The sequence below is a fragment of the Vanessa cardui genome, chromosome 8 (assembly GCF_905220365.1).
Source record: "Vanessa cardui chromosome 8, ilVanCard2.1, whole genome shotgun sequence".
Taxonomy (NCBI): domain Eukaryota; kingdom Metazoa; phylum Arthropoda; class Insecta; order Lepidoptera; family Nymphalidae; genus Vanessa; species Vanessa cardui.
In genome coordinates, this window is record NC_061130.1 from 13,927,374 (window position 1) to 13,943,756 (window position 16,383).

The 16,383-nt window shown below is 30.8% G+C and overlaps 3 protein-coding genes across 3 annotated transcripts in view; 1 reads left to right on the forward strand and 2 right to left on the reverse strand.

Annotated features, from left to right (window-relative positions):
* Nucleotides 1-3,571, reverse strand: part of LOC124531657 (protein dachsous) — a 297,242-nt gene extending 293,671 nt beyond the window's left edge. The window contains exon 1 of the mRNA XM_047106136.1: nucleotides 3,359-3,571. The gene's annotated coding sequence lies outside the window, so the exon portion shown is untranslated. The remainder of the gene's footprint in view (nucleotides 1-3,358) is intronic.
* A 9,040-nt stretch (nucleotides 3,572-12,611) lies between these two features.
* On the reverse strand, nucleotides 12,612-14,203 carry LOC124531825 (gem-associated protein 8-like). Its single transcript, XM_047106363.1, has one exon. The coding sequence runs from the start codon at nucleotides 14,138-14,140 to the stop codon at nucleotides 13,457-13,459; it is 684 nt and encodes a 227-aa protein (XP_046962319.1). The 5' UTR covers nucleotides 14,141-14,203; the 3' UTR covers nucleotides 12,612-13,456.
* Nucleotides 14,204-14,709: 506 nt separating this feature from the next.
* On the forward strand, nucleotides 14,710-16,206 carry LOC124531870 (zinc finger protein 93-like). Its single transcript, XM_047106430.1, has 2 exons — nucleotides 14,710-14,970; nucleotides 15,047-16,206. Exons 1-2 carry the CDS (start codon nucleotides 14,839-14,841, stop codon nucleotides 16,037-16,039), a joined length of 1,125 nt encoding a protein of 374 aa, XP_046962386.1. The 5' UTR covers nucleotides 14,710-14,838; the 3' UTR covers nucleotides 16,040-16,206.
* The last annotated feature ends 177 nt before the right edge of the window (nucleotides 16,207-16,383 follow it).

Here is a 16,383-nt window from a genome sequence, read left to right on the forward strand (position 1 = left end):
AGATCGTCCAGCGCATAAAACGTATCTTAACTGAGGATTGCGGGTTCAAACTTAGACAAGAACCACTAAATCTTTATGTGCTTAATTTGTGTTTATAATTCATCTCGTGTCAGTGAAACATCGTGAGGAAACCTGCATGATTATAATTTCAATTAAACTCTATCATATAAGTATCCACCAAACCGTATTATAGAAGCGTGGTGGAATAAGATCCAAGCACAAACGGAAAGATTCCTTTGCTTAACAGAGGGAAATATACAGGATTAAACTTTTCGCTGTATTTTTATATATTATTTTGTTGAAATGTTATGTATTGTCCAAAGCATCTTTAATAAAACATTAAGTTTTAAGAACTGATCATTAATATATTTTTATAACTATTCTGTTATAGTATATTAAAAAGCTTACTATATTATCACCAACCTTGCTTAAATAATCAAATAATGCAACATCTTTAATATTATTACATTTCAAAAAACTATAATCATTTGTTATAATACGTAAATAATTAATATTACACTTAGTTCCGATATAAAACAACTTAATTTGGTATTAAACACTCTCTAATGAAGAATAAGGTTTGAAGAAAATCAGACTTCAAAATTTATTTAAGTAATATTATCTCATAAGAAGGGAATTTACGTTATACGAATTACCTATGTATTAATAATTTAGTTTTTAATGTATACGAACTAGATATGATGATATAATGAATACTTAAAAGCTGGGGATCTAATTCACAACGGCGAATCAAAAGTTGTTTAAATAAATAGTAATATTATACCCGACTTGCAAGTTGCAAATTTTTGACAACGAACAGGTTTTCATCTCTACCTTGTGCCATTAGCTAAAATTCTTGTTTTATCGACCTCTAATGCAATTAAATACAATATTTAATTTAAACATCAAAGATTTAATAACCGACTACGACACATAAAAAGGGTAATGCATAAAACAGATATGAAGCTTTTTGCGCTAAAATGTAATGGGTAGTCATCGCTTTTTTGCTCAACTACCTCATATTCATATGATGTTTGATTAGTTTCTACGTATTCATTAAAAATATTTAATATTACTAATTGACGGTGTATTCTAGATTAAAGGAAATCACTTTAATGATAGTTACAAGAAAAAAATTGTAACACGGCAAATCAATTTTAATTTATCTCTAATTCTTGTAACGGTTTTAATATTAAATGATATTTATTAACACGAGAGATTGAAAGATATAGATATAAGGGGAGGAGGATTTATTTAAAACTTGAATTATTCTTGTATTTGATATTTAAAAGAAGTTTTCCTCTTTAAAAGTAACACATTAATAAGCAACGTCAGACTTAGAGATGTTCGAAATTAATAAATACGAATTGATTTACAACACACTGCTTGTAATTAACGTACAGTAAAAGTATTTTTTTAATTGATCGAACGAGCCGTTTTAAGACACACTAATTAATAAAAATCAGTCTAATTAATAACGAAACGAAAAATAATATTATAAATATGTATCGTCCCATTAATCAGTATAAAATTTTGCAAATAGATAATCAAGTGAATTTCATTACGTTTACACAAAAAAAAAACTAAGTAAGTAATAAACGATGTATATTATTTCTTGCTTGTAAAGTGTGATTTAATTAAATATGGATTCTAAGTTACCATTATCTACAGAACACCGGATTTTTACGTGCTAAGGATCATTTTAAGAAATATATTTTAATTCTGTTTAACATATATAGCACAGAACACGTGGATCTTATTCAATGATTGGGAATTCGAATCCAAACACCCGTCCAAGCAAATTTTATTTTATATTCGGAGAATTACGGATTGTGAAATAAATTCGGTCACAATTATATCGATATTTGAGTAATGAAATGTGGTTTATAAATCTCTGAGTATTGTTCTTTCTATAAGCATATACCTGTATACCTGTTACTGATTATTCCTAATTTTGAAAACATAATATAATTTTGACAATGAAACAAATATTTTAAGACGTTATGTTTAATAAGTAAATGACTAATAGCAATATTTTTTACTTAGGCTATGTAATTAAGTCAACTCTGAATTAGATTGAATTTTATAATATAAATTATAATTTGTTTTATAAACTTCAATGGTATCGACTAAACTTTTTATTTATTTCATTCTTAGTTATTCTAAGTAAGATATTAATTAGAATTTTGCAAGCTTAGATGAAATAATCTTCAAAAGATACTTATTATGAGTTAGAGATTTATAAACATAATTAAGCATCAATATTTATTATATTTAAACACATCCCATTAGCAGTTTTACGGCGGAGTTTGTAATTATTTAAATATTTCCTCATTCGAATCGTTATTGAATTTCTACTGAATGCAATACGGTAAATTACAAACTTAATTATGTAAGTAGCTAATAGATGAAGAATGGAATCGGCTTATAATGTTAGATAAATCCAGTTGTGTGTAGAAAAACTAGACCCAGATAAGCTAGGTAATTAAAAACGTTAAATACAGTTATGCAGTCGATATTACATAAGCTATCTCAGACTTAGCCGTTACATTATTTTAAATAACATTTAAATATTTATGAACATGCTAAAACTTTGTAAATATATTCCTATGCAAATTTTCTTCTGAGTTTTCAATCAAATATTTAATTAGATAAAAGGCTTCATTTTTAAGTTGCTTGCAATTATTTTTTAAATAAGTAACCGTGTTTCGTACCGGTTCATCTCGATACCTCTTGCCAATCTCTATTAGCGGTTAATTTGTAACTACATATCTTTTAGTCTTACTCTTAAATTGAGTCTATTTAAGTTTTGATTAGATTTGACTGATTTTAAAAATAAGGATTAGTGGCTCTTTAGTTTCATCCTGCAATTTTCAAGGCTTTCATTTATCCTTAATTCATTTATTTCATGTTTAATGTTTACATTTCTATTCATTTACATAAGTACATCTTAAAATAGATTTATGTCCTTACCAACATTCCATTATCATTTAAAGATTCACAAAATATACGATTTAGAATCATCTTTGGTATGAACTAATGATCCGTTTAATTTAAATAAAAACCTATTTTTTTATTATATCTGTTAATTATATATATTCGTAAACTTATATATACGTATAAATTTCAAAAGCTTTTGAATTAAGAATTCTTAATAGTATGAAGTTACCTATCAACAGAACTAGACTCTACATAAAGTCTCTACCTAATCTATTGACTCCGTTTCAAACTCTAATCCATGTCGTTTTATTTGCGAAGGTTGTAACAGCTAAATAGCAATAGCATGACGTGAAGGTAAATAACATTTAAGAGCTTCTAAACAAGCGCACCCATTCCAAAGAAATCCACACAAACCCACCTCCAGAATCCTTAACACAACACAACTTCATTCACCATAATCAATTCGTTATTATTATTAAATACTATCGAACACTAAACACAGACACAGCACTGCAATCCGGAACACTTTGCAATATAATATACGAAATACAACTAAAGAGGTTTGAGTGTAATAGTTTTCACTGAAACGTGTTTTTTTTACGGCGAACGCGAGCAGCCGGTCTTTGCCAGGCTTCGGAAGGCACTGACGCTGTGGCAGGGGCCGCAGGGGGCCGCAGGGGCTAGGAGCCCCCCTCATAACAGGTTGCGCTCGCATACCGTTTTGAGCGCCAATTTCGAGGCTCCCTGGATAGGGACGCCGACGTTTCGACTTGATCCGTGGATAAGGTAATGATAAAAGATAAAGCCTACACAATTATTTATATTCTGTGGCGTATTGTTCGTTTTTTTTTTTTCGATTCAAATTTCGAATTCCTTTTTTTTTATTAGTGACTTTAATTTGGTAATTTCGGTATTTAGCAATTAAACGGCAAGAATGAAATGTTATAACAATAAAACAAAATGTATTATGAGCTGAATAAATTCAGTATTCTGCGATAAAAATAATTGGTCATATAAAAGACTTCAACGAGCGATATTTTCGTTATGCCGGTGCAATAACTACTAAATGGATTCCTGTGTTGAACACCGCTACATATAAACAAAAAAGCATAATTTAATCTTTTAGTTTATGCAATATCATTGATATTTTATCGATTTAAAAAAGATATTCTATAATTCCATTATTAACTTACCATAACTTTAATGAACACTATAAATATTCGAACTCTTATTTTCTTAAGATAGCATACTGTTTATTAATTTAAAAAAAAAGGTTTTATACATTATTACACTTTTACAAATAGTACGTAGGCTTCTCAAATAGGCACTTCCACCGCTTTGGAATGTCGACTCTACCGAGACGAAATGGCAAGACACTCAATAGTCACTCGAAAAAATTTGACTTCAATTTTCAAATTTATTGACACAACGACTTTTAGTTATTAATAAGGTTATTTAAAACAGTATATACACTTAAAAAAAACTATATGTTATCAATTTGGAAATTATAAATAAATTGACAGTATCAAATTGTTTTTAAAAAGTTCGTTCATAAATAATTACAGAAATATAAATATAATAAAATAATAAAGCGTTATATGTTATAATATAATTATTTAATTTGTGATAGGACTTTTTGGAGGCTGTTTTAAATGTTTTCTCATCATGTGTCCTACGGTCAAACAGTTTAGTTTGAGGCTATAGTGAGCCGTATAAATATGTAAAAAAGTACAAAAACATTAATATTTAGATCTTAATTGTGACCTACATCATTCCACGCGATCTAAATTTACACATTAACTAGTTTTAGTTCATATTTGTATATATACTAAGCATTTTATGTTATCAATTCTTATGTAAATAAAGTTTAGTTTTCTATATCGGATCCCTATCCTTAATATTGGTTGCTATTTCAAGCTCTATGAAAAAAATGAGCTCATTCAAACAGTATTATCGACTAAGAAATCTTAGGATACACTATCAAGTATTATAAGTTTTACTTTAGGGCAACGCCTCATAGAGCTACGCATTACATACATACTTTGTTTTTATTTTTTTTAATTTTTACATTAATTTTTTAACTTTTATTCATTGACATACATATTCTGACGAAAAATTTATTTGTTTTTTTTAATATAATTGAGCACAGACAATAAAAATGATTATTTAACGTAATGAAATCAGAATGTAACGATAAAGGCTTAGTATCTGAGATATTAGCAAAAAAGGGTGAATTAAAAATTCAAAAGGCTCCCGACACGAACTCAAGGTCAACTGTCCCCTCAACCAGTTTGGATCAAATATGCATAAGATCTTGTGACAAAATACATTTTCTAAAAAAAAAAAAAAAACATTAAAAATCCATTGCTGTTTACGAGAAATGATACAATTAGTAATTTGAAAAGCCTAAAAATATATATATACATATTTATTTTAATTACATATTTTATGTAACAAAAAAGTTTTTCCATTAAAAGTATTATTAATTTCAAAACAAAAATCATGTATTTCTAAAAAAAATCTAGGCAAACACTTTCAACCCCTATTTCCGCCCCTCTATTTTTACCTGTGATGGCGCACTGACTCATTCCAAAAAGGGCACACGTGTTCTATAATAACTTCTATAGATTTGACTGCTCACTGAAATTTGCTGCCCTGGTCAAAATTCGGTCACCAGTGTTTTTAAATATTGGTTAAAAGTACCCGCATGTATAATACAAATGTTTTCAATTAAATAAAATTACTAATGCTAACACACAACACCCCCCTCCCCCCCTAACTAAGAGATTAGTTCACGCTAAGAGTAAGGAGTTCATCCCAAGGGTTCAAGATCGAACCTGCGACTTCTACATTGCTAAGAACTGTAAATCATTGCACTATTAACGATTATTATTTAATTATATAATATATCATAATTTGTTTTAGCCAGCCAGTGACCATGTAGGTTGTATAGTTATCGAAAAACTGTCTATTATGCAAATATGATTACGTGCAAAATAAAGTATTAAGATAAGATTGACATAAAATTTATTTTGCCGAAGCAGTCAATTCAAGTTTAACATACAAAATCAAAATCAAAATAAACTTTATTCAAGTGGACTTTTACAAGCACTTTTGAATCGTCATTTAACAATTAAGTGAAGCTACCACCGGTTCGGAAAGTAGATTCTACCGAGAGGAACCGGCAAGAAACTCACTAGTTACACTTTTTCGATATTTAAAATACAAAGTCATGTTAGTTAATACAATTATTTAAATTAATATATCCTGCTAATTCCACGCTTTTTATCATCTACAAAATCTTGTATCGAATATGCCTTTTATATACGAATCAAAATCAAAATCAAAATCAAAATAAACTTTATTCAAGTAGGCTTTTATAAGCACTTTTGAATCGTCATTTTACAATTAAGTGAAGCTACCACCGGTTCGGAAAGTAGATTCTACCGAGAAGAACCGGCAAGAAACTCAGTAGTTACTCTTTTTTAACATTTAAAAAATATAGCGTCATGTTAATTAAATACAATTATTTCAATTAATGTATCCTGCTTGGAAGTCAACAGGTATTAACTCTATCAAATAAATCAAACCCTATTCTTTCCTCTGTCACTAAGTATGTATGATAACAACTCCATGATTAGGTTTACGATTTCATTACAATAAAGCCTGTACATTTCCTCTTCCTTTCAGCAGAAGGTTTGAAGTATCACCACTCTGCTCCAGCGCTGGTTCGTCGCAGTATGTCGTTGAAATTAAACACTTACAGCACCTCACGATATTGTGTTTCATCCGATTACAAAATCAATTATAAACACAAATTAAGCACATGAAAATTGAGTAGTGCTTGCTTGAGTTTGAACCACAATCATCGGTTAAGATGCTCGTTCATGATTCTTTTAGGTTTTCAATTTCATTACAGTAAATGATTATAAAGGTCACAGCTCCAATTTCCAAGATTCTGCTATTTTCCCGCCATACCTGTGTAATAAAAAAAAGATACGACTTTACCTTTTTTGATAAGTTCATTTTAAACAATCATTTATACAAACTAGAAACACAACCCGGCTTCGCACGGGTGCAATGCTGATACTAAATATACTACAGATTGTCTTCTAAAGTTCACCCCTTTTTGTCATTAGGCAGAACACTGCTTCTGAACTGCTGCATTTTAACTCTGTAATATCTTCGAAAATATTCATTTATATCTAAATTAAATGCTGCAAGGGCCATATTGATATATATTAAAATTATAATGATGTATAATTGGATAAGGATTAATGCTGTAGTGTTTAAAATCGCTTCGAAAATAAGCATAATTATTACTTACAAAAGGTTCAAAATGGTTATTGTGGGTTATTCCTAAGAGATACACATATACCGTCGCAGACTTTTCTGAAGACCTAGTTAAGGTGTACAATACTGTACACTACATAATTTTGTTCTATCTCATAGGGTTCAGCCAGTATTTGCAATTTAAGCGCATTTAATTTATTTACGTCTTCACTTAAAAACCTCTAAGACTATCAGTGTTTCTCTATATTATGCATGTATTATACACATAAATACTCCTCTTGAATCAATTTATCCTTTGAAAAAAACCGCTAAACAATCCGTTGCGTAATTTTAAAGATCTAAGCATACATAGTTACAGACAGCGGTAAGCGACTTTGTTTTATACTATGTAAAGATTATATAGTAATTATTTATAAATTCATTATCACTTGCGGGTTGACTTAAAAAATAAACATGGTTGTACAGCACATAACACGCAATGTAAACGTAATACAGTTAATACACAATAACACTCAATTGTACACTACGCGGTACAGAGGATTTTATAATTCCTGTGTCAATTATAATAAATAGTGCTATATAATCTGTATTTACGATAATCACATAATATTATTTATAACCACAGATTTAACAACTTCGATTTCTATTTGGTATAACTAATCGTTTCACTTGATATACATTTATATTATTTTTAATTCAATTTAAATACTTTTTTATAAATCCAGAAGAGATCTCTGTCTTGGCCACACATCTTGTACATCTTCCTTGTTTAAATTCTGATGTTCGTTTGGGTGTTTGTTTTATGTGATAGGTGGCAAATGAGCAGGAGGCTTACCTGATGGAAAGTGACTACCACCGCCCATGGACATCTGCAGCACCAGGGCGCTAGAAGGTGAGTTGCCGGCCTTTGAGGAAGGAGTACACTCTTTTCTTGACGGTTCCCATGTCGTATCAGTTCGGAAAAACCGCCGGCACAAGCTTGGGTATTTCATTTCCATATCATTTTATTACTATGAACTGCATTACTTGCCCAATTAATTACCCAATGGGGTTGCAGATCTAGTCAAGACAAACTATTTTTAAAGAAAGAATTGTTTATTTACGACATCACATTAGAAACTTCTAAAATTATCAGTATTTCATTACTATATTGTCCATGATTGTGATATGATAATTATATACAAAAACCTTCCCCTCGAATCACTCTATCTATTAAAAAAAAGCATCAAAGTCCGTTGAGTAATTTTAAAGATTCAAGCACACATAGAGATAAAGGGACAGAGAAAGCGATTTTGTTTTATACTGTGTAGTGATAGCGTTCTTTTTAAAACGAAAGAAACTATTAATAAACGAATGATTTAACTTACATAATATTTAAATAAAAATGAAAAAATAAGATCCTTTACAGATTTCATCATAATCTTAAGAAATAAATACAGTCCCTTCTCACCGAACACAAATATTCATGTTTTAGGCAAAACGGAATTTAATACTGACATCACGATTATAGCGAAATGTTACAACAGAATCGAGTCTTTTAACTAGTTTAATGTATTTTGTTAGATACCTATTTATAATTTGATATTGATTTAGTTTTCGTTTCGACTTATTTTATTAGGTATTGGTTTTAAATATTTATTGATCGAACAAAGAAAATACTATTGAACAGTGTGAAAACTATACCTACTTACTAACAAACTTATGTATATTATATGTATAAATTCATTTCAAACGGTATCCGAATTTGGTAATCCATTTTTTTTCAATTTGCTTTTACAAGAGGTCGATCGACAACTGTTGCGGAAATTGCGCTTCTCAAACATATTTACGATGCTTGGGAAAAATCACAGAATGCTGTTGGAGTATTCTCTAATTTTTCTAAAGCATTTGATTGTGTAGAACACGAGACGCTTCTTGATAAGCTCAAATATTACGGTGTTAAAGGTAAGGCTCTTGATCTCATTGCTTTATACTTAAGTCAAAGAATCCAGCAAGTTTTCATTAATGGAATAAGATCTGGATCTACGTTAAAAATGGGTGTTCCACAAGGTACAATTTTGGGGCCCTTTCTATTTCTAGTATATATAAATGATCTTCCTTTCTATGTTAAAGGTATTTGTGATATAGTATTGTTTGCTGACGATACTTCACTGATTTTTAAGGTCGACCGGAAAAAAACTGACAATGACGATGTGAACGGTGCATTATCGCAGATATACGATTGGTTTAAAGTAAATAATTTGGTTTTGAATGCTCAAAAAACAAAATGTGTAGTTTTTACCCTAATACTCTATGTTAGTAAATTATAATATATCTTTAAACGGTAACCGTCGTGATGTAGCCGATACTACGGTGTTCTTGGGAATAGAAGTGGATTCCAGGCTTCCCCATTTATCATCCCTAACAGGAAGACTTAGCTCCGCAGCATAAGCGGTTAAAAAGTTAGACAACTAACTAATATTGATACCGCTCGTTTATTTATTATTTTCACAGTATTATTTCATATGGCATATTGCTTTGGAGTAACGTTCTTCAGAGAGTTCTTTATTTTACAAAAGAGACCAATCCGGTCTATTTATAATCTTGGAGCTAGAGACTCTCTTCGGGTTGTTTTTAACAAAGTAGGAATACTCACTATTGCGTCGCAATACGAGTATATTTACAACAATATTATATTCACAGTAACATTGATCACTTTGATAAAATCAGTGAAAATCATTGTATATGCACTGGGAGTAAGGATAAGATTATAACGCCAAGTTTCCGACTCCGCAAAGTCAATAATTTTTTCTTGGGGCAAGGTATCCGTTTCTATAATAAAATTCCGCAGACATTTTTAACTTTTCCATTAAACTCAAATCGTTTATAAAAAAATTCATTGGTAAAAAGGCGTATTACTCGATACAAGATTTTGTAGATGATAAAAAGCATGGAATTAATACCTGTTGACTTCCACGCAGGATATATCACTTTAAATAATTGTATTAACTAACATGACTTTGTATTTTTTTAATGTTGAAAAAGAGTAACTATTGAGTTTCTTGCCGGTTCTTCTCGGTAGGATCTACTTTCCGAACCGGTGGTAGCATCACTTAATTGTTAAATGACGATTCAAAATACTTGTAAATACCTACTTGAATAAAGTTAATTTGGATTTGATTTGATCCATACCCCCTAAAATCTACTATATGACTCTAGGTCTACAGGTGTGGGTAAACCTAGACCCTCTTACATTTTTTAAAAAATATACTGTTTTTCTGACTTATAATTGATTACTTAATTTAATAATAAATTAAAATATACTTATTTTTAACTCGGCAGAATTGTATTGTATTGTATTTTTTGTTATAAATCTGTATTTGGTAGCCAGCAACAATCGTGTGTAGGCCCTGGGAGCCTATAGCCTCGGAATCCCACCCCTAAATAATGGAAATCTTTTCTATTCTTAGTTCTATTTTTTTAATCAAGTATTTCCATAATGTTTAATCTTTAAAGTATATTCATGCTTGAACATACCAGCTAAAATATTTATAACGAAGAAATTAGGTCGTAGAATCAATTTTTCTAAGTCCATTAAATAGATATGAAGTGGGGTTTTCAAATCCGGCTTTTTACGTTATTAAGGCTAATTATCACACCAACGACCACAAGTTTGAGTTATTTTACCATGTACGTGATAAAGTAAATGAGCCTTGTAAATAATGACTGCACTTATGATCCTACTAGTCGAGTATTTAGTCGATCACGGCATTAAAAGAGGTTATAATAACGTAACAGACTTTCTAACTAGGGACGTTACAAATTCTGCATGATTTTTTGTAAAATAATTTTCGTATAATTTTTAGCATTAGTATTTAAGTTACACATGTATCCTTCGGCAAATTTATAGGAGCCTTTTACGTTTGAAGAAGTTTTACACTCAAGTTTTCTAATTTTCTTTTCGTTTATCATTCAAATTTATTTTAACAGTATTTCACGTCGGCCCATCGCCTAAAACTTTACAAGGCGCAAATTCGGCCTCACATGGAGTACTGCTCTCACCTCTGGGCGGGTGCTCCCCAGTACCAGCTCCTTCCATATGACCGCATCCAACGTAGAGCGGCTCGAGTTATCGACGATCAAGCCCTTTCCGATCTCCTTGATCCTTTGGCTTTGCGTAGAGATGTCGGATCACTCTGCATCTTCTACCGAATTTTTCACGGGGAATGTTCCGAGGAATTGTTCGGATTAATCCCGGCTGCTGAATTTCACCTTCGGACATCTCGCCAAAATTCTAAGTTTCACCCGCACCACCTTGATGTCCGAAAATCCACAACAGCGCGATTTCTCAGACATTTTCTGCCTCGCACAACCACTTTGTGGAACGAGCTTTCGCTGGCGGTTTTTCCGAACCGATACGACATGGGAACCTTCAAGAAAAGAGCGTACTCCTTTTTGAAAGGCCGGCAACGCACCTACAAGCCCCCTGGTGTTGCAGATGTCCATGGACGGTGGTAGTCACTTTCCATCAGGTGAGCCTCCTGCTGGTTTGCCACCTATGCCATAAAAAAAAAATCCTGAACTTATTTTTATTAAAGTACCAGCTGTGCCCGCGACCTTGTTTGCGTTTAAATTTATCAAAAAATATATTAATATATATTTTTTGATAAATTTGTGGCCTAAGTTACTCCTTATTATATCAGTTATCTTCCAGTGAAAATCCCGTCAAAATCGGTCCAACCGTTCCAGAGATTAGCCGCAACAGACAGACAGTGAAAGATTGTACAAAAACATTTTCTTACAATTTTATTATATGTATAGATTTATAGTCGTCTTTAAAAATAAGTCTGATTTCTTTTTGTAATTTTTTGGCGAGTATAACTCTAGAACTTTGCTAAAATTATGCAACTTTAATTTTTTTTTATGTTTTTAAATCTGTAATAAATTATAACTTGAGTCCCTTTTAACTTCTAATAAAAAAGTTCCACTTATCTTAAGAGTAGAATATTATGTTTCTCTAATCTCTTCTCACTTAAACAGCACTTAAAATGCATAACAAATTTATTTATTTGAAATGTTAATACTTCAAAAAATATGTACATATGCCTTCATACAAATCCTTCAGTAATGGATGGCAATGTGATAGCATTTTTCACTAGGACGGCTTTACAAACTCCTGTCTTTAGGTAATATCCAGTCATTAAATATGAGTCAAACCGTTATTTGAAATTTAATACATACTTATCTATGGGTGGTGATAAAAACTAACCATTGGCTGGGCAACTTGACAGTGTACTTAACTATTTAAAAAAGCTGTTGGTACCATCTCCATAAGATTATTGGAAATATTTATTATGAAATATTTTTAACTAATAAGACATGATAAAGAAAAAACATTCAACATTTCATCGAATTTATTTATCTACTATAAATGTACAAACTTATGAAATTACAAATTGCTATTAAGATCAAAAATACTTAAATACCTTGTTTATAAGTATAAAATGTGTTAAACATGAAACTTGTATAGTATAAAACTTATACCAATATTGCATAGTATCATAAAAGCAACAGTCTTCCTCTTATAAAATGTACTTAGAGCAAAAATAACAGCTTTTTTTGTAATCAGTGTCCTCATATTAGTATGAAAGTAATAGTATGTTCATTACAACAAAATCTTTAATTGTCTAAACTATGACTTTTTTATGTCATACACAGGTGAACCGTGATATGAGCTACCTGACAGTAAGTGGTCACCACCTCTGTAAGATACTAGTGGTATATAAAATGTATACCCCTTATTTTTATCAAGTCAGAACATAGTCATAGCTATATCATTGTTTCATTTATATGTGATAATTAATAAAAAAATCATAAGTTAAAATAATCATATTTTTCATGACTTTACCAACAATTGTTTTCGACATCTACCAACACTAGCTATTTTATTTTTTGCACTAATAGAGATTGAAAAAAAGAATACATACAAATGAGCACATTGGACCTTAATTTGGGAGACAATTTAAAAGAGAATATAACAACAAAAATACCAAATAACATTAAAAAGTATTTGTATATTGTATATTTCAAATAACGTCTGTTAACAAGTTGAGATTACCAAAACATTTATTTACACTCATTGCATGAACATTTTATACTAAAATTCTTTACAAAACCATAAGTTTAATGTACACAAGATCCTATCTAAAAGTAATAACAACAATCTCTAAAGGTTCAGTAACTTTCAGCTGTTATTAAAATTAAAGGGAATGTTCGGCCAATACATTGGTTTACTCTTATCAGACTCGTGTACAAAACTAGATAACAAAGACATCTCTAAAGCTGATATTCGCTGCCATTTATTCCCATACAATTCCTTCATTCGTTCTCTTGCCTCTTCGACTGTTTCACGAGGTGCCTCTTGCATGTCTATTTCATTTTCTTCCTCTGTTTTTGCTTTTAAACGCTCCCGCTCACGTTTTGCTTCTTCTTTGAACTTTGCATTTGCAGTTAAAAATTGAATAAATTCTTCACTTACTTCTAAGCCATTATCGTCTTCCATATTTTCATCAGCGTCACTTTCTGTTTCAGTTTCGTCTAAGTCTGTTCTGTTTTCACTTTCCGTGTTAGCGCTGGATCGAACTGTAAATTTATTCCTACGAATTACATCGTGTAATACTTTGTTTTCATATTCCAACGCTTTTGCCCGCGCTTTCCAATACGCGACTTGGTGTTTCAATTGCCAGGTTGCAGCGACTGCGTAATTTTCAGCCCAGGCAGACATTGTGTTTGCAAATTTCGTATGCCTTTTCTTTGCTTCCTTTTTGTTGTTATGTTTCTTAATTTTCTTTTTGATTTTTCGTGATTTTTTCTTAGGTGCAACGATTTGTACGGGTTGTGATTCTTCTTCGGGCGGTGGACAAAACATTGTTTTAATATGTTGTCTATTTTGTCAAAATGTCACAGTGAAACAATACTACAAGCACTAAATGCCAAATGCTATTGTCACCTGTCAAACAGTAGATTCAAGATAAAGTGTAACGACTAACGATATATTAACGCTGCAACAACTATTTATATATTAATAGTTTAGTTACGCTGTTTATTTATATCTATATAAAAGAAAGTAACAGTCTGATGGTTATTTTCTAAATTTTACGTTCTATCATTATATTACTTGACACGAATTAAACTGATTCGAAATTGAAAATGATTCGATAATGATTGTTACAATACGGCATACAATTCTTTTAAAATAAGCTACCATAAGAGAATTTGAGGATACAATTACAATGTACTCGCAAACGTATATTAGGAATTTGGACTCGACTGTTATTTTAAAATATGATATAAGGCCTCCATATTAAAAAAGTATATATTAAAAAATATTTTACGAATTTTATATACATTTTGGTATCGATGTTATCAATAAAACTTCTATTTGAATGTTTCGATATTAATCGTTTGACGGTATCCTTATCACTATTGACATTTTAACATTTGACATACATTTTGATTTAAACATAACAACAATTAATATTTTTATTTTGAAAATATTTTGTATTCTTAGTTACACTAATAATTAGGTTTTAGATAAGAACAAAGCGAGATTTGAGGACTTACAATATGAGTTATAAAGAGCGTTGCAGAACTTGCTTAGGCAGTGAAAAGGAAATGCGACATTTTCACACAGTTTTATCGATAGCCGGGGATGATGTCCGCTTGTCTGACATTTTACAGAATTTTTATAACTACACGGTAATAAACTCAAATAAAAATACATTATAATGTTTTTTATATTCTCTGTGTCTGATCTAAACTTGCTCACTTTCAGATTACAGAAGATAATTCGCTTCCCGAAAATCTTTGTATAAATTGTATACATCAATTAACAGTAACATATTCATTTAAAACGCTTATAGAAACAAGCGCGAAAACTCTTTCTGAAAGTTTGAACCTCGTCGACTCTACCAGTGATAACTATGACGCCAGCTTCGATTCCGACGACCACAAGCCGATTAAAATATTCCGTAAACCGTGTGTTAGGCGGCGATTTATCAATACAATACAAAGGGAGACGAAAGTCGAAACAGAGAATAAATTATTGTTTTGTGTGGAATGTAAGGCTGAATTTCATTCAGTTAAAACACTCAACGAACATTGTGTGAACAATCATCCTGTAAAATCTATCGTAGGAAGGGACTGTGACTATTGTAATGAAAAATTCGAAGATTTCCGCTCTCTCGTTCTTCACAGGAAGTTACATTTAAAACCTTACATATGTGAAAATTGCTGGGAAGGTTTCTATAGCACTGAAGATTTGAACCGTCACTCTTGTCAACCAAATATTGATAACAAGGATAAAAATAAATCTGAGAGAATTTTACGGCAGTGTGATCAATGTGGAAAGTCTTATCCACCGGGTTACATACGAATACACATGCTGACACATAGCAACGACAGAGCCTACAGCTGCAAATTCTGCCCGAAGAAATTTAAAGTACCTGGTAGTTTACACTCACATATATTGTGGAATCATAAAAGGACAAGAAATCATAAGTGCGAAGTTTGCAACGCCACTTTCATATCATCAAGTTCACGTAGTTCGCACATTCGTAAAAATCATTTGAAGGAGAAAAAATATGGTTGCGAAAACTGTGGTAAAAGATTCTTCTCAAAATCTGAATTACAGAGACATTCCTTGACACACACGGGAGTCAAGAATTTCCACTGCCACATGTGTAATAAGTCGTATCAAACTCGATATGGCTTAAATGTACATTTAAAATCTCATACACAAATGTCCCTCAATGTATTAAATTTATAAAAGATAGACTGACCTACAAATAAAAGTACAAAAATCTTGTAAAAATGATCTCATATATTTTAGTTTTAAGATTGATCTACTGAGTATTTCCTTTTATTAGTATCATAATTTATTTATACTTTTTTTAAGATTGTGATATAATTTCTGAACTACTACTATTGTAATAAAGAAATAGTGTGTTTAGTCACAATTTCATTTAACAATAAACTATCTGTTCTAACATTCTTATTAGATCTTATTCTATATTCTCGAATCATTATTTTAATGAATCTTAAATCATTAATCATTTGTGGTCACAAAAGCAAGTTTTTCTATGTATCATGAATTGATAAAATTAATTATTT

Bases quoted from the DNA above. Each gene is read 5' to 3' on its own strand.
- LOC124531825 (XM_047106363.1), bottom strand. From the start codon at position 14,140: ATGTTTTGTCCACCGCCCGAAGAAGAATCACAACCCGTACAAATCGTT.
- LOC124531870 (XM_047106430.1), top strand. From the start codon at position 14,839: ATGAGTTATAAAGAGCGTTGCAGAACTTGCTTAGGCAGTGAAAAGGAA. The intron at 14,971-15,046 runs GTAATAAACTCA...GCTCACTTTCAG, and splicing joins AGAATTTTTATAACTACACG to ATTACAGAAGATAATTCGCT.